Genomic DNA, 26476 nt, shown 5'->3' with positions numbered 1-26476 from the left:
TAAGCTTGTATCACTATAAACTTCCTTCTTAGAACTGCTTTTGCTGCAGCCCATGGGTTCTGGATCATCCTGTTTCATTTTCATTTGTCTCTATGTATTTTTTTATTTCCTCTTTGATTTCTTCAGTGATCCACTGGTTGTTTAGTAGCATACTGTTTAACCTCCCTGCATTTGTGTTTTTCTGCAGTTTTTTTTGTAGTTGATTTCTAGTCTCATAGCATTGTGGTCGGAAAAGATGCTCGATGTGATTTCAATTTTCTTAAATTTACTGAGGCTTGTTTTGTGGCCTAGCATGTGACCTATCCTGGAGAATGTTCCATGTGCACTTGAAAAGAATGTGTACTCTGCTGCTTTCAGTCCAATCCTAATTCTTGATAAACAATTTCTGTAACCTTGTGGGTCTTGCCTTTGTAAGTTTCCCCCATTTTGTAGTCCAGTGGAATACAATTCAAGTGCTGTCTTGGATTTATGCTTCCTGGGCTGCAGTCCTAACAAACCCCAAATAAACTTTTTTTTTTTTTTTTGGCCTCAACCAGGTCTCCATTCTTGGAATTCTTGGTTAATGATATCCTAGTTTTGATATGGTACTATAGTTTTCTAAGATGTTATCAATAAAGGAAACCAGGCAAAGGGTACACTGGATCTGTTTATATTATTTATTATAAGTGCACATAAATCTTTAATCATCTCAAAAATATAAAGTATAATAATGGAAGAAATTTTTGCATATTGGGGTATGGGGAAGCCATTCTGGCTTATACATGATTTGGCCTGAAATTTATGTCAACTAGAAGAGCCTGGCTTACAGTCTGTCAAACATACATTGCATATCTGCTTTCACCATTAAAGAAAAGAATGCATTATCTAGAAGTAAAAAGAATGTCCACTTTGAAGACAGGGATAAATGCCTCCCTTCTTATGACACCAATGCTAGTACTGCTTCGAAAATAAGGTTTTCCTCCCAGATGCCAAGGTCATACTGACTCACTGTGTACGAGCTAATCTGTCTCTTTTGAAACCTTGAAGGAATGGAGCCCTGTCATGTTTGATGCAGTTCTTTGTTCTTACAAGATATAAAACTGTGCTGAAAACCGTGCTTCTCTGGAGTGCTTTGGTGGAGGCTGCACTCCAGGCTGGTCCTCAGCTTGGCTCGAATAAAACTCTCTTCTATTCCTTATGATAGAATGCTTACTTAATATTTCTCAACAATAACAACAACAGGATCTGTCTCCATCAAAAACAACTAGAAGTCTGAAATATATGCCAAATGTTTTTAGACACTAGACAACCAGCAGCACAGGAATGTGATCTTGGGAGAAGAGAAACAAATTAAATGAGTCATACAATTTTCCAACGCTTTTTGCCTGGAGGCCTTTATTGATCAGAGAGTGACAGCACAGAGTAAGCCACTGTCACTAAGATTAAAAGCCAAACACCAGTAGGAGAAGGCTGAGAGAGCTGAATTTTGTGGGGCAGAAAACAGAAGGGAATCATGAAGAGAAAGAAGTACAGAATTCTTCAGAGAGATTCCATTGAGTATTTAGCTGAAAACTAAGCTGCAGTTACAGAGAGTGAGACTCTATGTGGCCAAGGAAAGAGTAACTAATAATTGACAGCTATAAGCTGAACAATTCCTAGAGCATACCTAAGACTGGTACACATTAAAGTTCTAATCGACCACAATGGAAAGAGCTCAGTGAACACATGGTTCTTCAAATAAAGATCCAGTAACACTGCATATTAGAAGTAAGGTCAAACAGGGGCTTCCCTGGTGGTGCAGTGGTTAAGAATCCGCCTGCCAATGCAGGGGACACGGGTTCAAGCCCTGACCCGGGAAGATCCCATATGCTGCAGCGCAACTAAGCCCGTGTGCCACAGCTACTAAGCCTGAGCTCTAGAGCCCACAAGCCACAACTACTGAGCCCACGTGCCACAACTACTGAAGCCTGCAGGCCTAGAGCCCATGCTCCGCAACAAGAGAAGCCACAACAATGAGAAGCCCGTGCACCGCAATGAAGAGTAGCCCCCCACTCACCGCAACTAGAGAAAGCCCGCGCACAGTAACAAAGTAATTGATTAATTAATTTTAAATTAATTTATTTATAAATTAATTAATTATTTATTTATAAATTAATTAATTTTAAATTAATTAATTGGTTAATTAATTTTAAAAAGTATATATGCTGATTATCCTTTAAAAAAAAAAAAAAGTAAGGTCAAACAACCCCAGAGTAAGGGCTACTACAGGCACACTCTAACAAACCTTAAGGATCAAGCTGAATTACAAGTAAATTAAGTGCCTGCAAAAATGAATTCAATTTTTTTTAAAAGATGACAAAATTCAGATCAAGAAATTCAACAATATAACTTCAAAATTCTAGAAAACAAAACAATTTCCAGATATGTAAAAATTTAAACCATAACCAGGAGAAAAAGCAGTTAATAGCAAGAGACCAAAAATGATATATAATGGGAACTAGCAGAAGTTTACAGTGCTATTAAAATTTCTCCAAGATTTAGAAGAAAACATAAGGGAAGTGCTATCAATATACAAAATGGAACAAAATGGAAATAACAGAGCTGAAAAACAGAACATCTAAATGAAAACGTTCATTTGAGGTGTTTAATGGCAAATTAGATACATGAAAGAAAGAGTAGCACACTTTAACACCTAGTATTAAAACTATCCAAACAGACCTGGGGGAAAAGACCGAAAAATAAATTAAATTAGAAGTAGAAATCTTTGAAATATTATAAAACAGTGTAACATATGTGGAACTGGAGAACCAAAGAGAAGTAGCAATATTTCAGGAAATCATTTAAAAATTTTTCTAAATTAGATGAAAAACACAACCCACAGATATAGGAAACTCCATGATATAAATTTGGATGAACACACACACACACACACAACACCAAACTATATCATAAGCAAATTGCCCAAAACAATGATAAAGATAAATCATAAAAGCATCCAGAAATCAAAACAAATATTTAAAAACACTATAGTACAAGAAACAAAGAATTGATAAAGACTTTTCATTAGAAATACTATAAAGCCAGAAGACAATGAACTGACATATTTAAAGGGAATTGTATAAACCCATGCACATATTGTCACCTTATCTTTGATAAAGGAGGCAAGAATATACAGTGGAGAAAAGACAGCCTCTTCAATAAGTGGTGCTGGGAAAACTGGACAGGTACATGTAAAAGTATGAAATTAGAACACTCCCTAAAACCATACACAAAAATAAACTCAAAATGGATTAAAGACCTAAATGTAAGGCCAGACACCATCAAACTCTTAGAGGAAAACATAGGCAGAACACTCTATGACATAAATCACAGCAAGATCTTTTTTGACCCATCTCCTAGAGAAATGGAAATAAAAACAAAAATAAACAAGTGGGACCTAATGAAACTTCAAAGCTTTTGCACAGCAAAGGAAACCATAAACAAGACCAAAAGACAACCCTCAGAATGGGAGAAAATATTTGCAAATGAAGCAACTGACAAAGGATTAATCTCCAAAGCATACAAGCAACTCATGCAGCTCAAAATCAAAAATACAAACAACCCAATCCAAAAATGGGCAGAAGACCTAAATGGACATTTCTCCAAAGAAGATATACAGATTGCCAACAAACACATGAAAGAATGCTCAACATCACTAATCATTAGAGGAATGCAACTCAAAACTACAATGAGATATCATCTCACACCAGTCAGAATGGCCATCATCAAAAATCTACAAACAATAAATGCTGGAGAGGGTGTGGAGAAAAGGGAACCCTCTTGCACTGTTGGTGGGAATGTAAATTGATACAGCCACTATGGAGAACAGTATGGAGGTTCCTTAAAAAACTAAAAATAGAACTACCATACGACCCAGCAATCCCACTACTGGGCATATACCCTGAGAAAACCATAACTCAAAAAGAGTCATGTACAAAATGTTCATTGCAGCCCTATTTACAATAGCCAGGACATGGAAGCAACCTAAGTGTCCACTGACAGATGAATGGATAAAGAAGATGTGGCACATATATACGATGGAATATTACTCAGCCATAAAAAGGAAGGAAACTGAGTTATTTGTAGTGAGGTGGATGGACCTAGAGTGTGTCATACAGAGTGAAGTGAGTCAGAAAGAGAAAAACAAATACCCTATGCTAACACATATATATGGAATCTAAGAAAAAAAAAAGAAAATGATCAGAAGAACCTAGGGGCAAGACGGGAATAAAGACGCAGACCTACTAGAGAATGGACTTTAGGATATGGGGAGGGGGAAGGGTAAGCTGGGACAAAGTGAGAGAGTGGCATGGACATATATACACTACCAAACGTAATGTAGATAGCTGGTGGGAAGCAGCCGCATAGCACAGGGAGATCAGCTTGGTGCTCTGTGACCACCTGGAGGGGTGGGAGGGAGGGAGATGCAGGGGGCAAGATATATGGGGACATATGTATATGTATAACTGATTCACTTTGTTACAAAGCAGAAACTGACACACCACTGTAAAGCAATTATACTCTAATAAAGATGTTAAAAATAAAATGAAAATAAATAAAGGGAATTGTATACCCAATGAAAATATTTTTGAAAAATAAAGGTGAGTAAATCCAAAGCAAATAAAATGAATAGAATAAAGAGGAGAAATCTGTGAAACAGACCAAAAAAAACCTTTTAAGTCAAAAGTTAAGTTGAGAGGATCAAAACAACAAAAATCTAAATAGATTTGACCAAGAAAAATAGAGGACACAGCTCCCTAAAGCCTAGAATGAAAGAGGGATCATCACTAAATGTCTTACAGACGTTAAAAAATAAATAGCATGAATATCTAGGACAATTCAAAAATATACTGAAATAGAAAAATCTCTTGCAAAATACAACTAATCAAAACTGAGAGAATGCATTAGACAAAGATACTGAAGATAGACTATAAGCCCCAACCAAAAACAAAAAAAAATTTAATGACAAATTAGACTTCCTCAAAATTAAAATCTATTCTTCAGGACACAACAGTAAGAAAATGAAAAGGCAAACCACACAGTGAAAGAATATATTTACAAGGACTTGTATTCAGAGTAGAGTATTCATATAACTCAATAAGAAAACAACCCAATAAAATATAGGTGAAAGATATGGACACTTCACAGAAAAAAAAAAAGAGGTTAAAGGACAATAAACATTTGAAAAGGTGTTCAACCTCTTTAGTCGTTAGGGAAATAAAAATTAAAAGCAAAGCAAGAGACCACTAGCTCATCCATTAGAATGTCTAAAATTAAAAAGACTGAAAATAAAAAGTGTTGCTGAAAAAGTGGACCAATTGAAAGTCCGATACTTAAATTTATACTTAATTTTGGTTGGGTTCCCACCATTAACTGATAAGAAGTACTCACTGTGCCTCAACTACTTCTACAAACAACATGGTTTATGCTGCGAACGCCTGCTTTCCTTCCAGGAATGTGGAATTTTGTTACATGCTACACAGAGGTTGCATACAGGACCAGTGCCTGATAAAAACTCTGGCTATGAGTCTCAAGCAAGCTTGCCTGGTTGGCAACATTTCATATGTGTTGTCACAATACTCCTGGGGGAATTAAGCTTCTCCTGTATGACTCCACTGAGAAAGGACTCTTAGAAGCTTGTGCCTGGTTTCCCCAGACTTTACCCCATGCACCTTTGCTCTTTTGATTTGTATCCTTCCACGGTAATTATTCACAGCTGTGAGTACAATTACATAATGAGTCCTTTGGGTCCCCAGAGCAAATCTTCAAGTCTTTGGGTCTTGAGGGCCTCCAAACACAACAACAAATAAGCATGACACAAAATATCACCTAGCCTTCACTTCCTTCAACTCCCACCATCTTCTCCCCCACTGACAACAACACAAACACACTAATAATAAGATCCATTAATGGAGAACACTTAAAATGTAGCTATTAGGTAAATTCCAGATCACAAACCCACATTTCAGTACAGAATAACCATGATAAAATGTCAATTTTTTTTTAAGTTTTCAGTTAGGAGAGCTCCTACTGATGATAATTAGCACTTTCCTTCATTAAAAAAAAATCATTAGATTAGGTCTCATTATGACTTGGTGTATGACCAAGTCTGTATTAAAATGAACCATCACAGCTACAAAGTAAGTTGAGAGACTGAAATGATAATGTACCACAAACTACACATATTTAAAGTGTAGAATTTGATGCTTTGGCATATACACACACCAGTGAAACCATGGCACAATTAAAATAATGACATTTGAATCACCCCCCAAAGTTTCCTCATATCTTTTTGTAATCTATCCCTCTCTTCAGGGATAGATTGGCAGGCAACCATGTAACTGGTTTAAGGCATTATAAATTACTAGCATTTTCCAGAATTTTACCTAAATCAAATTTGAAATGTTCATCAGTCCTCCACTCACAAAATCACCACTACAGCCTTATTTATATTCCCAAGAATCTACATCTACTTCCTTCCTTTCACCCATAACCTACTGTGGTAACTACTCTACCTTCTCTCTATCACTCAACCCACTAGACTCTGGCTTTCTGCCACTATCATGCTATGACTACATGGGATTCTCTAAAACATCACCAATGGCCTTCTGTCAAACACAATGGCCCCTACTCAGTACCCATTCTATTCTACTAGACTACTCTACAGTACTTGAAATCATTAATTACTCTGTTTTTTAAAAACTTTCTTTTCCTTAGCCAGCTATGACCTCCAGTTCTCAAACTCCATGAGCTAGTACCTCTTTTTCTGTCCTCCAAGACGCTGGCAGTCTTTAAAGTCTCATTTCCAGCCCTATGCTATCATAGCAGTTGTTGTTATAGCAACAGAAACAAATATTTACTGTACTGTTACCATATGCTAGGCGCTGTGTTAAGAGCTTCATATAAGCTCATTGATTTCTAACAATTCTACAAGATAAGTAATGTTACACTTATTTCAAATTACATACAAAATTAAGAGAGAATAGTATATTGCACCTCCACAAACCTACCACCCAGCTTCAACAATGATCAATGTTTTGCCAACCTTGATTAATTAATACCCACGTACATATTCTTACCCACTGCCATACTTTAGAGCAAATTTCAGAAATTACTCATAAGTACTTAAATATGTATCTTTAACAGGTGCTTACTATTTCTCCAATAAACTCTATTTCATGGTTATACTGTATGGCACGGGTGAATCTGTGCCTCTGTTACACGCCTGTTGCCCAAGAGACATAATCCAAATTCCTTAGGATTCCTTACAGTCTTTGGTATGTAAGACTCTGTAAATATGGATCCGATGTACCTTTCCTGCCTTACCATCCATCACTTTCATCCAGGCACTATGCCCTAGCCAGTTTGGACTATTTACCATTCCCTGAACATGCCTTGCAATTTCACACCTCTATACCTCTGTTTTTGCTGTGTAAAACATTCAATAATGTCCTGTTCCTATCTGGCAGAATTCTAGGTATCCAGTTGACAATTCCTGTATAAGAACTGATCCTGAAACCACAAAATGAAAGTAAATATAAATTCTCTTGAATTTCATTCCTTTTCTCTTGGGCATATGCTTTATAAAATGCACAAAATTATCATCAAATATATGTTCTCCTTTTCCTTAATTTTATCTTATTCTCCTACTTTTTAATTCACAAAATTTAGTATTACATATTACCTGCATATTATACTTCTCTTAAACTGTACAATTTTAATATATGGTCACAAAAATATATAACTGAAAGGGCATTTTATAGTAAAACTTTCTATACAAAGAAATGCTTTACCATTTACTAATTATTTCTGAATGCTATCTAGTTCAGACACTATTTTATTTGGGCTATTTCAAGTTTTATTATTAGTATAAATTGTACATAACTAAAGACATAGTTTAATAAGTAAACTTTTTCATTTTTCTTTAGCCACTAATAGCTATGAAAAACCTATTGAAATTTCTAATTATTATGATCATAATATTAAGATAAATAAAAGATATATAGGGATGCATTTTTTAATCATGCGATGTGTGTAAAATCACTAAATGATTATCTTTTACAAACATGAAAGAATTTTCAACATAGTTCCATAAAATACCACTGCCACAGGGTGAAATTTAGTTAATACTGTATTTCCATCTGTTAATTTTTTTAAGTTTAAGAATATAAATACTAGCTATCACGAGGTATATATATACATGTCGCTAATAAATGCTACAGTAATCTAAGATTCTAGAATGGAGTTGGTATTACCAAAATACACAACCTCAAAAGTACTACATTAGCCTAAACTAAAAAAGTTAAAGGAGTCTGATCAGACAAAATGAGCTCTAACATTTCTTTTCTTTTTTTCTTTTTATTTTTTGGCTGCGCCACTCGGCTTGTGGGATCTTAGTTACCCAACCAGGGTTTAAACCCGGGCCACCGCAGTGACAGCACCAAGTTGTAACCACTGGACCACCAGGGAATTCCCTCTAACACTTTAGATTAGTGTCATCTGGTTCCCTCATTTTGATTAGTTTATCAAATCATTGCTAAGATTAATCACAAAATGGCCTCTCCCACAGGCGCTAAACACCTTTGTTGCAGGAAAAAGAATTTGGAAAATAGGTATGAGATTCTGAGCACTTCTCCTTAACTCTAAAATAGAACTCTGATTAATCTGCTGGAGAAGCCACATGGAAAGATAGAGACCTTGAGGTTACAACATGTAGCTATTTTGGTGATCCAGCTGAGGACAGCCTTCCAGCCATCCCTGCCAACATACCACATGTGTGAGTAAACCCTTTTGGACATTCCAGCCAGCTGAGCCCACAGATAACTGTAGCCACAAGTGGTGTCACCTATACAGAATGATGATTAGTTTTAGTCCACTATATTTTGGGATGCTTTGCCACACAGCAATAGATAATATTGTAAGGGTATCATCATTAATGTCCCACTTAACAAGGTTTTCAAGCCACACACTGTGCATCAACTGATATTTTAAAGACAAAAATAAAATAATTTCAAAGACCACTGTCTCCACACTGATCCCCAAACCCTAGTATTTGAAGCAAGGTGGTGGGGTGGCTAAGATCACAAATATTAATAAAAATAAATAAATAGCACGTAATATCACAAATTACAGCTTTCCAATCATTTATAAGATTTCTCATTTATTCAAGTTCTAAATTTTTGACAATTTCAAATCAAGGTAACAAACATAAAATACAAATAGAAGTTATTTCCACATGAGCCTTCCTGAGATGGAAATAACACCTGAAAGTGTGTCTTAAAACTAGAGACACAAGGTAAAAAATTACCTACGAGCAGTGGTTCTTAACTGGGTCAATGTTACCACCACCACCCCACCTACCTCCCACTCCCCAGGGCCAGGGCCTTTGGCAATGTCTGGAGACATTTTTCACTGCCACAACTTGAGAGGAGATGTTAGTGAGTGGAGGTCATATACGCTGCTAAATTTCTTATAATATACAAGATAACAAAGAATTATCTGGCCCAAAATGTCAACATTGCCAAGGATAAGAAGCCCTAGCTATGAGGAATGAAAGTATGAAGATATTGTCTTCTTATGATCACTACCTTAAAAACTAATGACAAGTGATTCTACTGGCAAAATTGATGATTGCAACTCTGAAAATTTTTATTTTTTAATAAAAGTAATGTGATAATTTTGGTATTTTCTACATAAGAAAAAGCATAATACACTAAATATTAAGCCTACAAAAAATATATAAGAAAAACTGATAATATAAAGTAAAGCAGAAAGAAGTTTTTGCAAATGCATTACTGGAAAAAAATGTTGCTACATGTATTACAACTACCAATTAAAATATATTTTGTTTGATCAAATTACTATTAATTGGTAATAGAATAAACACATAAATCTAGTCCATAAAATAAGCATTTGGCACTTAAAAGTCTTATTTAAATTCATATTTTAACAAGAACATTATGATCAACAGAGATGTATCTAACTGAACATTATTTTTAAAGTTTTTTCCATTTTAGAAATAAACTCATCTAACTAATCATATGACTATACAGGACTAGGCCTATGAAAAAGTCAATGTACTTTTGTCAACTGTTTTAAGGAAAAAATATTAAATGTCCTAAATAGGCTTTTTCAAAATAAGTTTCGCATCTATTACCATACACACACTTTTCTGTCCTTTTTAAAAGGTCATTTTAATACTGCTGAGACAGAGTAGAGTCTGATACAGTTCTATAAAGGAAAGAATGAGTGTGGTTAGTGTAAAAGATTCAAAGACCGACAAGTAAGAATTGTTTTTATATCAAACAAATATACTTAGGCTGCTTTCTACATTAGAAAAGGTAACAATAAACTTTTCATTACCTTTACATTTGGCTTCTTTGTTGAAACTCCTCTATACCAACCTAAAACAAAGCATACAAAAGATATTAAAATCATATTGTTGTCACTTTCTGTAAGAGACATTATTTTTAGGATAATTAATTAATGCAAAACTTTCTAGTAAGTTTTAGGCACTTTATGCCTTTATTAAGCGTAGTTTACTCCAAAAGAAATAATCTTACAATAAATACAACATTCCCAATTTTCATCAAAAAGTACAAAATCCCTTTCAACTGAATAAGACAAAAAAAAAATTAGAAAAGATTTCAGAGGACATATATTCAACTCCTTGAAAATTCCCAGAGGAAACCGTTAGGGGTTAGGAAAATGCCAAAATCATATAGCTTTTTTGGTGGCAAATAGGGAGTACAGCCCAGACTTTCTATTTCCTGGTCTCACTGACTCTCCCATGCACTAAACTACACCACCCTCATTTCTTGGCTTTCCAGTTGCTGAAGTTGACATCAGTGCTTCATTTATTCCCTCTCACCATTCATAAACAGCAATAACAATGAAAGTTAAAATTACACAATAAAAACAATTTTCAGAGAAAGGAAATTTTTTTACCAACTTTTCTTAAATCCAATCTATTATTTTCAGAGGGTTGCTATAGTTTCTCTACTTGGGTTTAAGGGGAAACAACTCCAATGAGTAGAAGAGGAAGCTAAGAGTTATATTTAAAGGAGGAATATGAAGAAAAAAGAAAGAGGAGATTGTTGATGATAGCTAATATTAACTGAGAGCTTACTATCCTTAATTCCATGTTCTGAAATTGAGTTGTTCCATGTATTAACCTTTAAGTCCCACAACAAAGCCATGAGGAAAACAATCAACTTTTTCTCCCCTGAAATCATAACAAACAATAAAATAATATCCTTACTTCTGTTTAGTACAACACATGAGATCATAAATTTGAATAACTCAATTTACACTTGAGAGTCTCAATATCTTTATTTTTGGTAAGTGATAACCTTACCAATGTGACACTTTACCATATCTTAAACAGGATAAAGAATGACATCAGCAGGTATGGCAGAGTAAGGACTGCCAAAAAAACCCTATCCGCAGTAAAATCAATAATAACACTGGCAAACACTGTCAATATCAACTTTTTTAGAACTCTAGAAGCAAACTAAAGACTTGAAATATTCCAAAGAGTATTTATTCAAGAAATCTGAATCTCAGTCAGAACCCTCTTAACTTGCCCGATCCCATCTCCCTCTCCACAGCCCTATGTTAAACTTGAAAACCAGTCCCACATTCACAGGGAAAACCAGAAAACTAACAGCCCCTGAAGAGGACAGAAAAGAAGAAATGCAGGAAGACCTAAATAAATGAAGAGGTTTACCATCTTCACGAATTATAAAACTTAGCACTGTTAAGATATCAATTATCCCTAAAATGATCTATAGATTCAATTCAATCCCAATCAAAATCCAGAGAAATTTTTGGTAGGGTATTAACAAGTTCTAAAATTTAAAAGGAAAGACAAATGACTACTATAATAGTCAAAACAATTTTGAAGAAAGAAAAAATTTGAATGACCCACACTACCTGATTTTAAGACTTAATATAAACCTACCATAATTGAAAGTGTAATACTGGCTAAAGAACAGACACAGAGATCAATGAAATAGATTGTAAAATCCAGAAATTAACCCACACATAAACGAACAATTGATTTTTGACAAAGGTACAAAAGCACTTCAATGGAGAATTGATAGTCTTTCAACAAATGGTGCTGAAACAATCAGACATACATATACAAAAAGAAAAAAAGAACCTCAACCTATACCTTGCACTATAAACAAAATTACCTCAAAATATATCTAAAAGTGTAAAACTTATACAAGGACAACAAGAGACCATTTTTGTGATCTTGTGGCTAGACAAAGATTTCTTAAGCACACTCCATATAAGAATAAATTTTTAAGGTTATACTCCATTTATAATTATAAAATATTGCCTATACTCCCAGTGTTGTACAATATATCCTTGTACCTTATTTTATACCTAATACTTTGTACCTCTTAATCCCCTACCCCTATATTGCCCTTCCCCCCTCCCCTCTCCCTACTGGTAACTACAAGTTTGTTCTCAATTAACAAATGGGCAGAGACCTGAACAGATACCTCTCCAAAGAAGATATACAGTTGGCAAATAAGCATGTGAAAAGATGCTCAACATCATATGTGATTCAGGAACTACAAATTAAAACAATGAGATACCACTGCACACCAACTAGAATAGCCACTATCCAAAACACTGACAACACCACATGCTGATGAGGATGTGGAGCAACAGGAACTTTCATTGCTGATGGGAATCCAAAATGGTACAGCCACTTTGGAAGACAGTTTGGCAATTTCTTACAAAACTAAATGTACTTTTACCACAAGATCCATCAGACTCACTCTTTGGTACTTGCTCAAATGAGTTTAACACTTATGTCCACATAAAAACCTGCACATGGATGTTTATAGCAGCTTTATTCATAAGTGCTTAAACTTAGAAGATACGAAGATGACCTTCAATAGGTAAATAGATAAATAAAACTGTGGTACATCCAGACACTGGAATATTATCCAGTGATTTTTAAAAAATGAGCTATCAAGCCACAAAAGGACATGGAAGATATTTAAATGCATATTACTAAATGAACAAAGCCAATATGAAAATGCCACACAGTGTATGATTCCAACTATATGACAATCTGGAAAAGGCAAAACCATGGAGACAGTAAGAAGATCAATGGTTGCCAAGGGTTAGCAGGGAGGGAGGGATAAATAGGTGAAGAGAATTTTTAGGGCAGTAAAACTACTCTGTATAATACTATAGTGGCAGTTACATGTCATGATATATTTATCTAAACCAATAGTGTGTACAACGCCAAGAGTGAACTCTGATGTAAACTATGGACTTTGGGTGATAATGATTTGTCAATGTAGGTTCATCAATTGTAACAAGTGTACCCATTCTAGTGAGTGATGTTGATATTGGGGGAGGCTGCACATGTGTGAAGGCAGGGGGTATACAGGAACTCTCTGTACTTTCCACTTAATTTTGTCTAAAACTGCTCTAAAAAATAAAGTCTTGTTTTTTTAACGCATTTACTATATGTAATCCCACACCTAGGTATGTTCCCAATACAAAAAAAGCCTACACTAAAATCTATACTCATTATTTATAACAACTTTATTCATAACAATCAAAAACAGAACAATTCAAATGTCCATCAACTTCTGCACAGATAAATAAAATGTGATTTCAACCTGTATGATGAAATACTGCTAAGGAAGAACACACTACAGATAAATATGACATGAATGGCTTTCCAATGCATTATGCTAAGTGAAAAAAGCCAGACACTATATAATGTGTGATTCCATTTATATGATACTCTGGAAAACACAAAACTAGAAGGACAGATCAGTGGTTGCCAGGGTTGAGAGAAAGGGGTTGAGAGGGAAGTTTGACTACAAGGAGCATGATGTTATATTTGGGGGTGGTGAAAATGTTCTATATCTAGATTGTGGCAATGGTTACAAGATTATGCATTTGCCAAAATTCACAAAATTCTTATGACTATACTCCAAAAAGGATGACTCTTCCTGTATATAGGTTACACCTCAATAACCTGACTAAAATAAATACACACACAATAGTATACTTCACATCTACCACAATGGTTAGAATTTTTATTTGAAATTTTAACAGTATCAGGTGTTGGCAAGAGAATGTAGAGCGATCACATACTGCTAGTGAAGGCGATAATAAATGGTCCCCACTTTCAAAAACAATGCAATATTATCTGCATATTGTATGACACTGAAATTCTACTCCCATATATTATCCCCTATACAACAGCATTGAACTGGGGATATTACTCACTCTAGAGGAATTTTTAGAAATCTGTGGGGTGGTCTGAGTTACCAGAGAAGATATTAAAAATATTTATATTTTGAAAAGACAAAGATTCTTAGAAGAAAATATAGGAGTAAATCTTCATGACCCTGGGTTAAGAAACAATTTCACACAGAAGCAACAACAAAGTTCCAATTTTTTATGTTTTTATAAAACAATAGTGAGAGAATAACTGGGATAAAATCACATGCAGATTAAGCATCACCTCAAGATTTCAGGTAAGCACTTGATCACATAACATAACATATGTTTACAGAGGTCGGCCATTTCTCATCAAGTAAACTCTCGCAATATTGTTTATCAAAAAGCTCTGTCCTGGGCTTCCCTGGTGATGCAGTGGTTGAGAATCTGCCTGCCAATGCAGAGGACACGGGTTCAAGCCCTGGTCCGAGAAGATCCCACAGGCCGCGGAGCAACTAAGCCCATGCGCCACAACTACTGAGCCTGTGCTCTAGAGCCCGTGAGCCACAACTACTGAGCCCGCATGCTGCAACTATTGAAGCCGGCGCACCTAGAGCCCATGCTCCACAGCAAGAGAAGCAACCGTGATAAGAAGCCTGTGCACTGCAACAAAGAGTAGCCCCCACTCGCCACAACTAGGAAAAGCCCACACGCAGCAACGAACACCCAACACAGCCAAAAATAAATAAATTTATTAAAAAAAAGCTGTGTCCTTATGAATGAAATATACACATTAGATTGCAATATAAACTCTTGCTTCTTGTTGGGAGGCAGAGGAACAAAAGAAAGGGAAACTTAGACCAGTTTTGATGAATAGCAAGTAGCTTCAAAAACACATTATCAGGGACTTCCCTCGTGGCCCAGTGGTTAAGAATCCGCATGACAATGCAGGGGACACGGGTTCGAGCACTGGTCTGGGAAGATCCCACATGCTGCGGAGCAACTAAGCCCATGAGCCACAACTACTGAGCCTGCACTCTAGAGCCTGCAAGCCACAACTACTGAGCCTGCACTCTAGAGCCTGCAAGCCACAACTACTGAAGCCCGCGCGCCTAGAGTCTGTGCTCCGCAACAAGAGAAGCCACCGCAACGAGAAGCCCACGCACCGCAATGAAGAGTAGCCCCCACTTGCCACAACTAGAGAAAGCCCGTGAGCAGCAACAAACACCTAACGCAGCCATAAATAAATAAATTTATTTATTTAAAAAAAAACACATTATCATCTTCATTCAATGCCACCATTGTGAGGGTCATGAGAACTATGCTCAATGAATTTCAGCCATCACTTTTTCTTAAACCCAAACATCTGCTACAAATTTTGCCAAATGGTATCATTCCATGAGAGATTCAGAACTGAAGAGGATGAAGAAAGAATAAGAAAGGAGAGAGAGAAGGAAGAAGAAAAAGCTCATTCTTTTAATGTCTTTTATATACAGAACAAAAAAGTTCATAACTTCTCAGATAAAAGATTCAAAGAACTCAGATATCTGTAACATCATTAAGAATCAACAGTAAAAAGATGTTTTTTGGGTTTTTTTTTTACATCTTTATTGGAGTATAATTGCTTCACAATGGTGTGTCAGTTTCTGCCCTACAACAAAGTGAATCAGTTATACATATACATATGTTCCCATATCTCTTCCCTCTTGCGTCTCCCTCCCTCCCACCCTCCCTATCCCACCCCTCCAGGTGGTCACAAAGCACTGAGCTGATCTCCCTGTGCTATGCGGCTGCTCCCCGCTAGCTACCTATTCTACATTTGGTAGTGCATACATGTCCATGTCACTCTCTCGCCCCGTCACAGCTTACCCTTCCCCTTCCCCATATCCTCAAGTCCATTCTCTAGTAGGTCTGTGTCTTTATTCCTGTCTTACCCCTAGGTTCTTCATGACATTTTTTTTCTTAAATTCCATATATATGTGTTAGCATATGGTAATGAGCTAGTACAATGACACATCTTCTAAATTTCTGTTTTCCTATTACAATAACCCTGGACAATGTACCTTTGCAACGTGGAGCAACTAACCCTGTGTGCCACAACTAGTGAGACTGTGCTCTACAGCCCACAAGCCACAACTACTGAGCCCACATGCCACAACTACTGAAGCCCACGCGCCTAGAGCCTGTGCTCCACAACAAGAGAAGCCACCGCAATGAGAAGCCCATGCACTGCAACGAAAAGTAGTCCCCGCTCGTCGCAACTAGAGAAAGCCCACGGCAGCAACAAAGACCCAATGCAGCCAAAATAAAATCAATCCAAAGTCCTTACTACAACCTCTGCTTATTGCATCTCCCACCACGCTCTCTGCTCCTCCCTAACCAACCCCTCAACTACAGCCATACCAGTTTCCCTGCAATTCCTTCAACTCACTAAGCAAGCTCCCATACCTCAGGACTTTTACACTCCATGCCACATATGCCTGGACTGCTCTTCTCCTAGAGAACCACAGAATTGGTTCCTTTGCTTCCTCACTTCTGTCTATTCTCTGCCCAAATGTTATCTTCTCAGGAAAGGCCTTCCATGATTATCCTATATAAATGCAGAGAAAACATAACCCTCCACCCCACCCCAATGCACACTATCACTCTATCTCCTTCTACCTGTTTTGTTCTTCCTTATTCTTCTCAATGAGAAGTTTGTTTTATCCTTTTCAGCTGAGTCCCAGCTGAAAGAGTGCTTGATCAGCATTAGGCACTCAAATATTTGGTAACTGAAAGAAATTAATAAATCTGTAATATATGGGCTAATAATACCTAACTGGCAAGTGGTGTTGATAAAGTTGATATATGTAAAGTGCCTTGAACAATGTCTCATACTCAATTACTGGGGGTGGGGGGTAGGGGATGACAGAGCAACAAGACACACTAAAGCTCTGTGTCTGCTAAATAATACTGTAAAGTGTATTTCTAAACCTCCCCAAAGAAGACTGGGCCTATAGGGGAAAAAAAAAAAAAACCCTGCAGTCAGAAGTTTCTTAATATAAATGGTGTTCATTCTAAGAAACATTAACGGCCCAAAAATATATTCCTAAATGGCCCTCTTAAATCATTTCTGGAAAAAGTAGGGATATAAATAAAAAAGAAATACTCTTACCTATCTAACAGAGATTCAAATTAGTGCATGAATTAATACCCGTGTTCTCCTTTCTCACCAGCAAAATGTTGATACAGACACTGGTACAGAGAAGATTTACTACTGCAACAGAAAGTACAATCACTGAACCTAAAACTGGAGAGAATGAGTATGCAGGGCCTCCAAACACATGGAAAGTAATTCTTCCAACATTAAACAAAAATGACTTTTTAAAATTTATTTATTTATTTTATTTATTTATTTTTGGCTGTGTTGGGTCTTCATTGCTGTGCGTGGGCTTTCTCTAGTTGCAGTGAGCGGGGGCTACTCTTTCCTGCGGTGCGCAGGCTTCTCACTGCAGTAGCTTCTCCTGTTGCGGAGCACAGGCTCTAGGCGTGTGAGCTCAGTAGTTGTGGCTCACGGACCCTAGAGCGCAGGCTCAGTAGTTGTGGCGCACGGGCTTATTAGTTGCTCCACAGCATGTGAGATCTTCCCGGACCAGTGCTCGAACCTGTGTCCCCTGCATTGGCAGGTGGATTCTCCAGCACTGCGCCACCAGGGAAGCCCAAAATGACTTTATCACCATATAATCTGTCCATAATTAATTATCACTAATAGAACCTGAATGACGAATATGACTTTAGCCACAATTCCTTTATTCTTAAAAAGCCACCATTGAATCTTTCATGCTTACAACCATAGCTCTGTCTCAATGGGCTTTTACTTATAACTCACCTTCATACAAAATGCTATTTAGAGCTATCCATCCACTGGAGGACTTTATATTTCTGACCTAAAGTAAGATTTCTACTAAAATCAACAAAATGTAGAAAGTAAATTAGGAATAGGATAGCTAAAATAAACCAAAATGTCTCTTTAGTGTCCCAAAACATAGACTGGCCTAAGAGAATAACCTTATTTTCTTAGTCTACATAGTTTTTTACTGGGTGTACAGTTTTTCATGAAAAGCCAAACTAGGTTTCCTGTTAGCTAGGTTTACAAAAATTCTTCATAACATCAAATTTATCAACACAAGAAATAAGTAACAGTCACTACTGAGAAAAGTTCTATGCTGAAAAGAGCCAGGAAAAGAACCAGTACCAAGTAAAAAAATTAAATGTGGGTTGTACTCTCACGTAAAAAAATACATCAATGCAAATATAATCTCACTTGAAAAAATTGTAGAAAGTCCACAAGATAAGATAGAAAATGACAAAATAGAAAACTAAAGTGGAAAAACAACAGTAAAACCAAAAGCTCTAAGATATTAACTGGACTCTGAAATATGAGACTTGATTTTGGGGACTTCGTGAAAGCATGTAGTGTAGTGACACTGTGGCACAGATGTCTAATAAAAATGTTTCCTTATGGAGTCTGTATTCCTCCAGTCTTGGCTTCATTTGACATAGAAACAGTCCCATGTTGTGTTAACTTCTTTCACCCAGACATTACAATACTTGTGAAGACCACTGAACAAGTGACACATTTTCATTTCATCAACTTAAATGTTATTGGTTACATTTACTAAAAATGGTAATTTTACCTAAAATAAATTTTTAAATTACATACTAGTAAAGTTAGAAAACTCAATAATGTATATACAAAAAGTCTACTTTAAAAATGTCAGAAATTTAGACTCTAAAAATGCCATTTTATAAAATGTGATTAAAAATTAAGGTAGTAAATGAAAATTTCTAATTGAGATGCAATATTAAGTCCTGTTTTATACTAAAATCACTAGGGATTTTACTTTAGTTTTTTTTTAACATCTTTATTGGAGTATAATTGCTTTACAATGGTGTGTCAGTTTCTGCTTTATAACAAAGTGAATCAGTTATACATATACATATATCCCCATATCTCCTCCCTCTTGCATCTCCCTCCCTCCCACCCCCCCATCCCACCCCTCTAGGCGGTCACAAAGCACTGAGCCGATCTCCCTGTGCTATGCGGCTGCTTCCCACTAGCTATCTATTTTACATCTGGTAGTGTATATATGTCCATGCCACTCTCTCACTTTGTCCCAGCTTACCCTTCCCCCTCCCCATGTCCTCAAGTCCATTCTCTAGTAGGTCTGCGTCTTTATTCCCATCTTGCCCCTCGGTTCTTCATGACCTTTTTTTGTTTGTTTTTTAGATTCCATATATATGTGTTAGCATACAGTATTTGTTTTTCTCTTTCTGACTTACTTCACTCTGTATGACAGACTCTAGGTCCACCCACCTCAATACAAATAACTCAATTTCATTTCTTTTTATGGCTGAGTAATATTCCATTGTATATATGTGCCTCATCTTCTTTATCCAGTCATCTGTTGATGGACACTTAGGTCACTTCCATGTCCTGGCTATTGTAAATAGAGCTGCAATGAACATTGTGGTACATGACTCTTTTTGAATTATGGTTTTCTCGGGGTATATTCCCAGTAGTGGGATTGCTGGGTCGTATGGTAGGTCTATTTTTAGTTTTTTAAGGAACCTCCATACTGTTCTCCATAGTGGCTGTATCAGTTTACATTCCCACCAACAGTGCAAGAGGGTTCACTTTAGGAGTTATTCAAAGTGTATTCTATTTAAGTAATTATTCCACAAAGGAGATTGAAAAATACAGAAAATAGATTTTTACATAAAATATAAACATATCAGACTGAAGAGCAAGAAGCAAATTATAGATTTTAGAAAGACAGCTAGGGATTCACTAGACTCTCAAATATAATAAAACTCAGAGAAAACATTATATACTATTTAAAGGTAATTAATGTACAAAAATAGAACTGAGAATACTGGATTGTCAAAGAAGTAGGAAAGTAGCACACTAGTGTGTATGTGTGCTTACTGTCACTAAGTAAGTGCTCAGTGACGATTTAACGTGTGAATGAAATGAGACAGATATAAGGGTTTACATTTGTCAACTTAACTCTGGATTGATTACACCTTCCACAATTGGTGTATAAACACACTTGGTGTATAAATTTAAAAGTCAGTTCAAGCCTGATTTTTTTAAAAAAAACAAAAACTTTTAAAAAATGTAATCCCATTAGGTTAGAAAAGCAATCAGTAAGAAAGGAATTACATATTAAGAAGAAAGTCAGTTTGGGAAAATATTCTGGATCCTGTGTGTAAATACATATATGAAAGCCTTCATCTGAAGGCTACAATTATTTAAACATATAGACAAAAAAAATAGTGGTCACCTGTCCCTGTGCCATGCTCTGTGCCAGGCGTTTTCATATCTACAATCCCAAAACACTGCTGAATACCACTTTGTTAAATATGCATCATCATTTAGATTGTGAAATGTCCTTGCCAATGAAAGTAAAGCTATACTATCAAAAAGAGCCAACAGTACCACTACAATTGCTACTGACAGAGAGGCTACAGAACAGTGTTAGCAGTGTTAACCCAAAAGAATGAAGCCTCTATATAATTCAGGCCTTGTGACAGTCAACAATCAGCAATCCTTTACAAAGATTCCGGGTGCAAACCAATCAAGCCAGATCAAAAGTACCAAATGAAGTCCAACAAAAAGTATCCTTCAGTAAGAAGTTTCAAACTTTTTATTTCGAAGGTATAACATATTCTTCACTGTCTGACAAAAGGAAAAAAATGCAAATGTATCTATCCCCACTCCCATCCCAGGGCTAACAGCTGCTCAGGAAGTAGAGACAGGTAGACAAAAAGCACAATTTCTATTCCATTCCATATCGTGATTAAAAGTAGTTTAAAAAAAATCACCATTCATTATGAAGGGCAGATTTGCATGTAGATCCACTTTAGAGATCATTTAAGTAACCAACTATAAAATCAAGGACCAAAATACTAATTTTTCTTTGGTATATCAATAAAAATATGCACAGCCCATCTAATTCTTTATCCTTTTTCCAATTATATAACTAATAGGCAGGAAACAAAGTACCAACCACTTACATGAAAAAAGAAATTTACAGATAATTCAGCCCCAAAGTGGGGGAACATAATTACTCAAAAGGTCTACATTCAAAATACACTTTCCATTATTTTCATTGAAAACTGTTAAAGAATAACCTTATGTATTTATTTGCATAAAAATAATTTAATCCTATTTTAAATCTTCATTTATGAGCAGTAAGTATAAAAGACAATAATTGGCAATAAATAAACGTACATTAAAAATTAAGAACTTTTACTTCCAAATGAGTTATTGTTCCCTTAAGAGTAGTCATTCGGGAGAACCATAAACAAATTTCAATAATATTGCCATTGATTAAGATATTTTAAAAACTCTTTTAGAATTCAAATATATATAAAATACATTTACTAACTTATGGTTCTAGCCCTGGCAAAACACTGCATTAGACAAATATAAACCTGAACAAAATACATGAAACAACTGTGTAAGAGCAATGGAGAGCAACTATCATAGACAAGATCTAAGGCACTATAATCCTTGAAAAAAGAGAATCACATCAAAGCGAGCTCCTCATTCAGCTGAGATTTTCCCTGAGGACATCCCAGCAAAAATGAGAGTCCCACTGAGGTAAGAAGAAAAGGGTTGACACTGAGAGCTACCTGATACAATCTCCACTCTTGGGATTGCCTAATTCCTACAGTTCTAATTCAGGGCAACGTTCCAAGAAGCCCAGCAGAAGGTAGCAGCTGACAGGTTAAAGAGTTGAACAGAGCCACATTACCTTTAGGAGAACTATAATAATACAGTGACTTTTCAACAGAAATGATGGAAATCAAAAGTTAATGAAGTAAACCTTTAAAATGCTAAAAGAAAGTATTCATCACCTGGGTGTAGAAAACTACACCCAGGGAAAAGATCTTTCAAAATGATGACAAATGAAAAAACAGATTCACATAAACAAAAGCTGAATGAATGTGCAGCAAACCTGCACTAAAGAAGCATTACTAAAAGGAGTACTTACGGTAAAATGAAAGTGATCCCAGATGCAACCATGAAAAAGAAGAAAGAAACAGCACTGGAAAGGGTAAAAATGTGGGCAAACAAATGAATATAGACAGAAGATATATGACAATAGTGATACAAAAGGTAATAGAGGAGCAAACGCAATTAAATCACTGTAAAAGTTCATGCATTGTTGGAAGGTGTAAAAGTAAAAATTCAAGGTAGACTCTAATAAGTCAAGGATGTATGTTTCAACTCTAGGGTAACACCAAGGGACACATAAAATACTTCAAAACCAACAAGCTAATAGAGGAAAATAAATAGAATTTGCTAGGTCAACTTGAGGCAAGAAAAGATAAATTAATGGACAAAGACCAAAATGACAGACTTAAACCTAGCTAGATCAATAATTAAATCAGGGGCTTCCCTGGTGGCGCAGTGGTTGGGAGTCCGCCTGCCGATGCAGGGGACATGGGCTCGGGCCCCAGTCCGGGAGGATCCCACATGCCGCAGAGCGGCTGGGCCCGTGAGCCATGGCCGCTGAGCCTGCGCGTCCGGAGCCTGTGCTCTGCAACGGGAGAGGCCACAACAGTGAGAGGCTCGCGTACCGCAAAAAAAAAATAATAATAATAATAATTAAATCAACTGCAAATGAAATAATCCAAATTCTCAGACTAAACAAAAAGAAATCCCCTATTATGTGCTATTTACACACTACACACACACACACACACACACACACACATTTAAACATAAGAATGTATAAAAGTTAAAAGTAGAAGCATAGGTGACTTTCACTTGGCCCCAGAATAATGGAAGTCACTGAATCTCTCCACATAGCCTCCAAAGGACATGCAGATTAAAAAAAATTTTTTTAATTTAAAAAAAGAACATTAAAGCCACAATTAATCTATGCCTTCAACATTACTAAGTGTCAGAGAATACTATGGACTTCAAATTACATTTACGTAGAGAAAAACTCCAAATTAAAAGAAGCTAACTCTAGAGCACCTGCTCTTACTGTACAGCTCTTCACTACTACATCTCCCACGCAGATGCAATGCTTTTCTAAGACTGCCAGTTCTTTTTTACATGGACTCTCTGGACTTCTCCTTGCCTTCTACACACAGGCTTGCAGTGGTAGAATGAGTATTCTGTTTATATAGGCAAAAGAGTATGGCGCCTTGTCAAAACAAGGAACCTTGTCAAAACAAGTCAAGTACATGTAATATTCTAGGGCAAGCTCAACTGGTCATTCTGTCCTTGGATTTAAAAGGCGGATAATGGCAGCAAGGCAAATGGTGATGACAGCCTTCAATATGTCTGTTTTTCTCCCTCTCTCAAGTCTCACAGGTTTAATTTGTTCTGATTACTTTCTACATCTGGTGCTCATATGTCAACCTGATTATCACCCTTTACATTCATCCAGGAAATAACCTTCAAGAATCTCTCATGTGCTGGATTTTCTTGTTTCCTGAATCCCACGTCTTCTTATTGCTCTATTTACTGCTTTTAAAGGAACACATCCCCTAATAGCTTCTTGAGAAAAATTAAATGGAAGGAAAACTGAGACCTTTGCATGGCATAAAATATATTTAGTATACTCTCATATTCAATTCATACTTTGGCTGGGTTATAAAATTCTAGATTAGAAATCACTTTCTGTCAACATTTTGAAGACACTGCTCTACTGTCTTCTAGCTTCTATAGTTAAAATCTAATCCTCTGTATGTACTATGCTCTTTCCTGTCTCTGAATGCTTGCTGAATCTTGTGAAATATTGTGAAATTTCACAGTGATATTGGCTTATTTTCATTCATTTGTGTTAGGTACTTTCAATCTATCAATCCACACCCTTCCATTCTGAAATACTTTCCTGAATTACTTCGTCATTGATTTCTATCCTTCAGTTTCTCTCTTCTATGTTTCTGAATCTCCACCAGGTGATATATCTCTTGAAGCTGACCTCCAATATTCTGATCTTCTCTAATTTTCTATGATGTGTATTTTTTCTCTACTTTCCAGGAAATTTCCTCATCTTTATCTTTCAACCCTTCTTCTGAGATTTTTCATGTTTCATGATGTTCTATCATGTTTTTAATTTCCTAGAGCTCTTTTCTGTTGTCTGAATGTTCCTTTTTTTATAGTATCCTGTTCTTGTTCCATGGATGCTATGGCTTCCTTTATGTCTCAGAGTGGTATTAATGATAAGGTTTAAGTTTTTCCCACCCTATGTAGTCTCTTTCCCCAAGGTGTTTTTTCTTCTTCTTTTTTGGGGGGAAGGAAGGGAGCCATTTTTCATATTAGAGGCATCCTCAAATATCTCGTACCCTCGGTTGTCTGCTCAATTTAAAAGAAAGTAAATTAAAAGTTAACTGGGGGAGTCCCATGGTGGCCTAGTCGTTAGGATTCTGGGCTTTCACTGCTGTGGCCCAGGTTCAATCCCTGGTTGGGGAACTGAGATCCCACAAGCACAGCAAAAAAGAAAAAGTTAACTGGAAGCTCTAAATGCATGTGTGAAGTTTGCTGACCTTCTGATTCACTGTATGGAGATCTGACTAACATTTGTTGTGAAAATTCTGATATCAAGGTATCTACTAGAGTCCAGTCAGGAAACAGAAACCACACCAACCTTTCAAAGAGGAAAAATTTTAATATAAAGAATCATTAACTAGGTAACCAAGACATGGAAGCAACCTAAATGTCCACTGACAGATGAATGGATAAAGAAGACGTGGTATATATATACAATGGAATACTACTCGGCCATAAAGAAGAAATACTACTCGGCCATAAAGAAGAAATAATACCATTTGCAGCAACATGGATGGACCTAGAGATGATCATACGAAGTGAAGTCAGACAGAGAAAGACAAATATCATATGATATCACTTATATGTGAAATCTAAAATACGATACAAATGAACTTATTTACAAAACAGAAACCGACTCACAGACACAGAAAACAAAACTTATGATTACCAAAAGGGAAGGGGGGGAGGGATAAATTAGGAGTTTGGGATTAGCATGTACAAACTACTATGTATAAAATAGATAAACAACAAGAAGAACTATACTCAATATATTGTAATAAACTATAATGGAAAAGATATGAAAAAGAATATACACACCAACACACACACACATATATATATGGCTGAATCACTTTGCTGTACACCAGAAACTAACACAACATTGTAAATCAACTATACTTTGATTTTTTTAAAAAGGAATCATTAAGTAGGTAAAAGATAGTAAGTAATTAAAAATGTAAAAGAGGACTCTAGGATATAACTGAGGTAGCAACTACAAAAAACTATTGTTTTTTGTAGAGAAGAAATAAAGAAATAAAGCTTAGAAACTTAAAGAAGGGATCCCAAAAGGCTAAGATACAGATCTCTGAGGAAGAGCGTGCTGCGGCAAAACATGCTAACCACAGCCACAGTGACAAATGCTGGACGCCATTCACCAGAACCAAGACCACTGCCTGCCATAAGGAATACTGCAGGGACCAACTGCCTTCAGAGCAGTTTGTCAGTGGGATAAAATAAAAACAGGAAGAATTAACTCTCTTCCTCAACCTCCAGCCTAACAGTCTCCCTATAATGCCCCTTTATTGGCAAAGCCTAACACAGATTTCGCTGTCAAAGAAGAAATGTGGTTTTCAGAGTTTCCAGCTCCAGCATCACAGGAAGGGCTAAGAAGGGCAGGTTTGGAACTTAGTGGCAATAAAAAGTCAATAACTGGCACAGTCAGCATCTTTAGGTCTCTCATCTTGCCATGTTCAGATAGCTCACAAAAGTCTTCTAATCTCCTGTTTGGAAGGTAAATGTCTGGCTGCCATGATTTCAAAGGCCAAGTGGAAGATGAAGGCTAGAAGTTTCCATATTCAATATTCTGTAGGCATGTCGTGACTTAATCACCCAGTTTTCAATACAGAACCTATTTCCTACAAAAACATGCATGAAGTCTCTCAATCCACAGATGCTCTATTTATCCTTTATTTTGTAATAAACCTCAAAACTTCTACCAGATGAAGAAGGAGCAGCCACCAAATGAGCTGAAGTAAGGGAGAAGACTTATATAATTTCATCCTCATTTCTAAAGATATCTGGTGCTATAAGTTCCTATGCCTTTTAAGGATCTGCTGTGTAAATGAGGGTGGTTCCCAAATATTCCTACTACATGCTTTGGATTCAGATATCTTGGGTCTGTAAAGTCATAGTTTC

General features: G+C 36.3%; 1 protein-coding gene across 1 annotated transcript in view; it reads right to left on the bottom strand.

Annotated features, from left to right (window-relative positions):
- The window catches only part of DOCK3 (dedicator of cytokinesis 3), a gene marked incomplete at both ends in the record, with an annotated part of 411675 nt that overhangs the window by 324717 nt on the left and 60482 nt on the right, over positions 1-26476 (bottom strand). The window contains one exon of the mRNA XM_082663217.1: positions 10381-10421. Within this exon, the coding sequence (XP_082519343.1) occupies positions 10381-10421 (41 nt within the window). The remainder of the gene's footprint in view (positions 1-10380; positions 10422-26476) is intronic.

Source organism: Grampus griseus (genome assembly GCF_964374135.1).
Source record: "Grampus griseus genome assembly, chromosome: 10".
NCBI lineage: Eukaryota > Metazoa > Chordata > Mammalia > Artiodactyla > Delphinidae > Grampus > Grampus griseus.
Note: the sequence above shows the minus strand (reverse complement) of the source record. Positions and strands in the feature narration are given on the sequence as shown.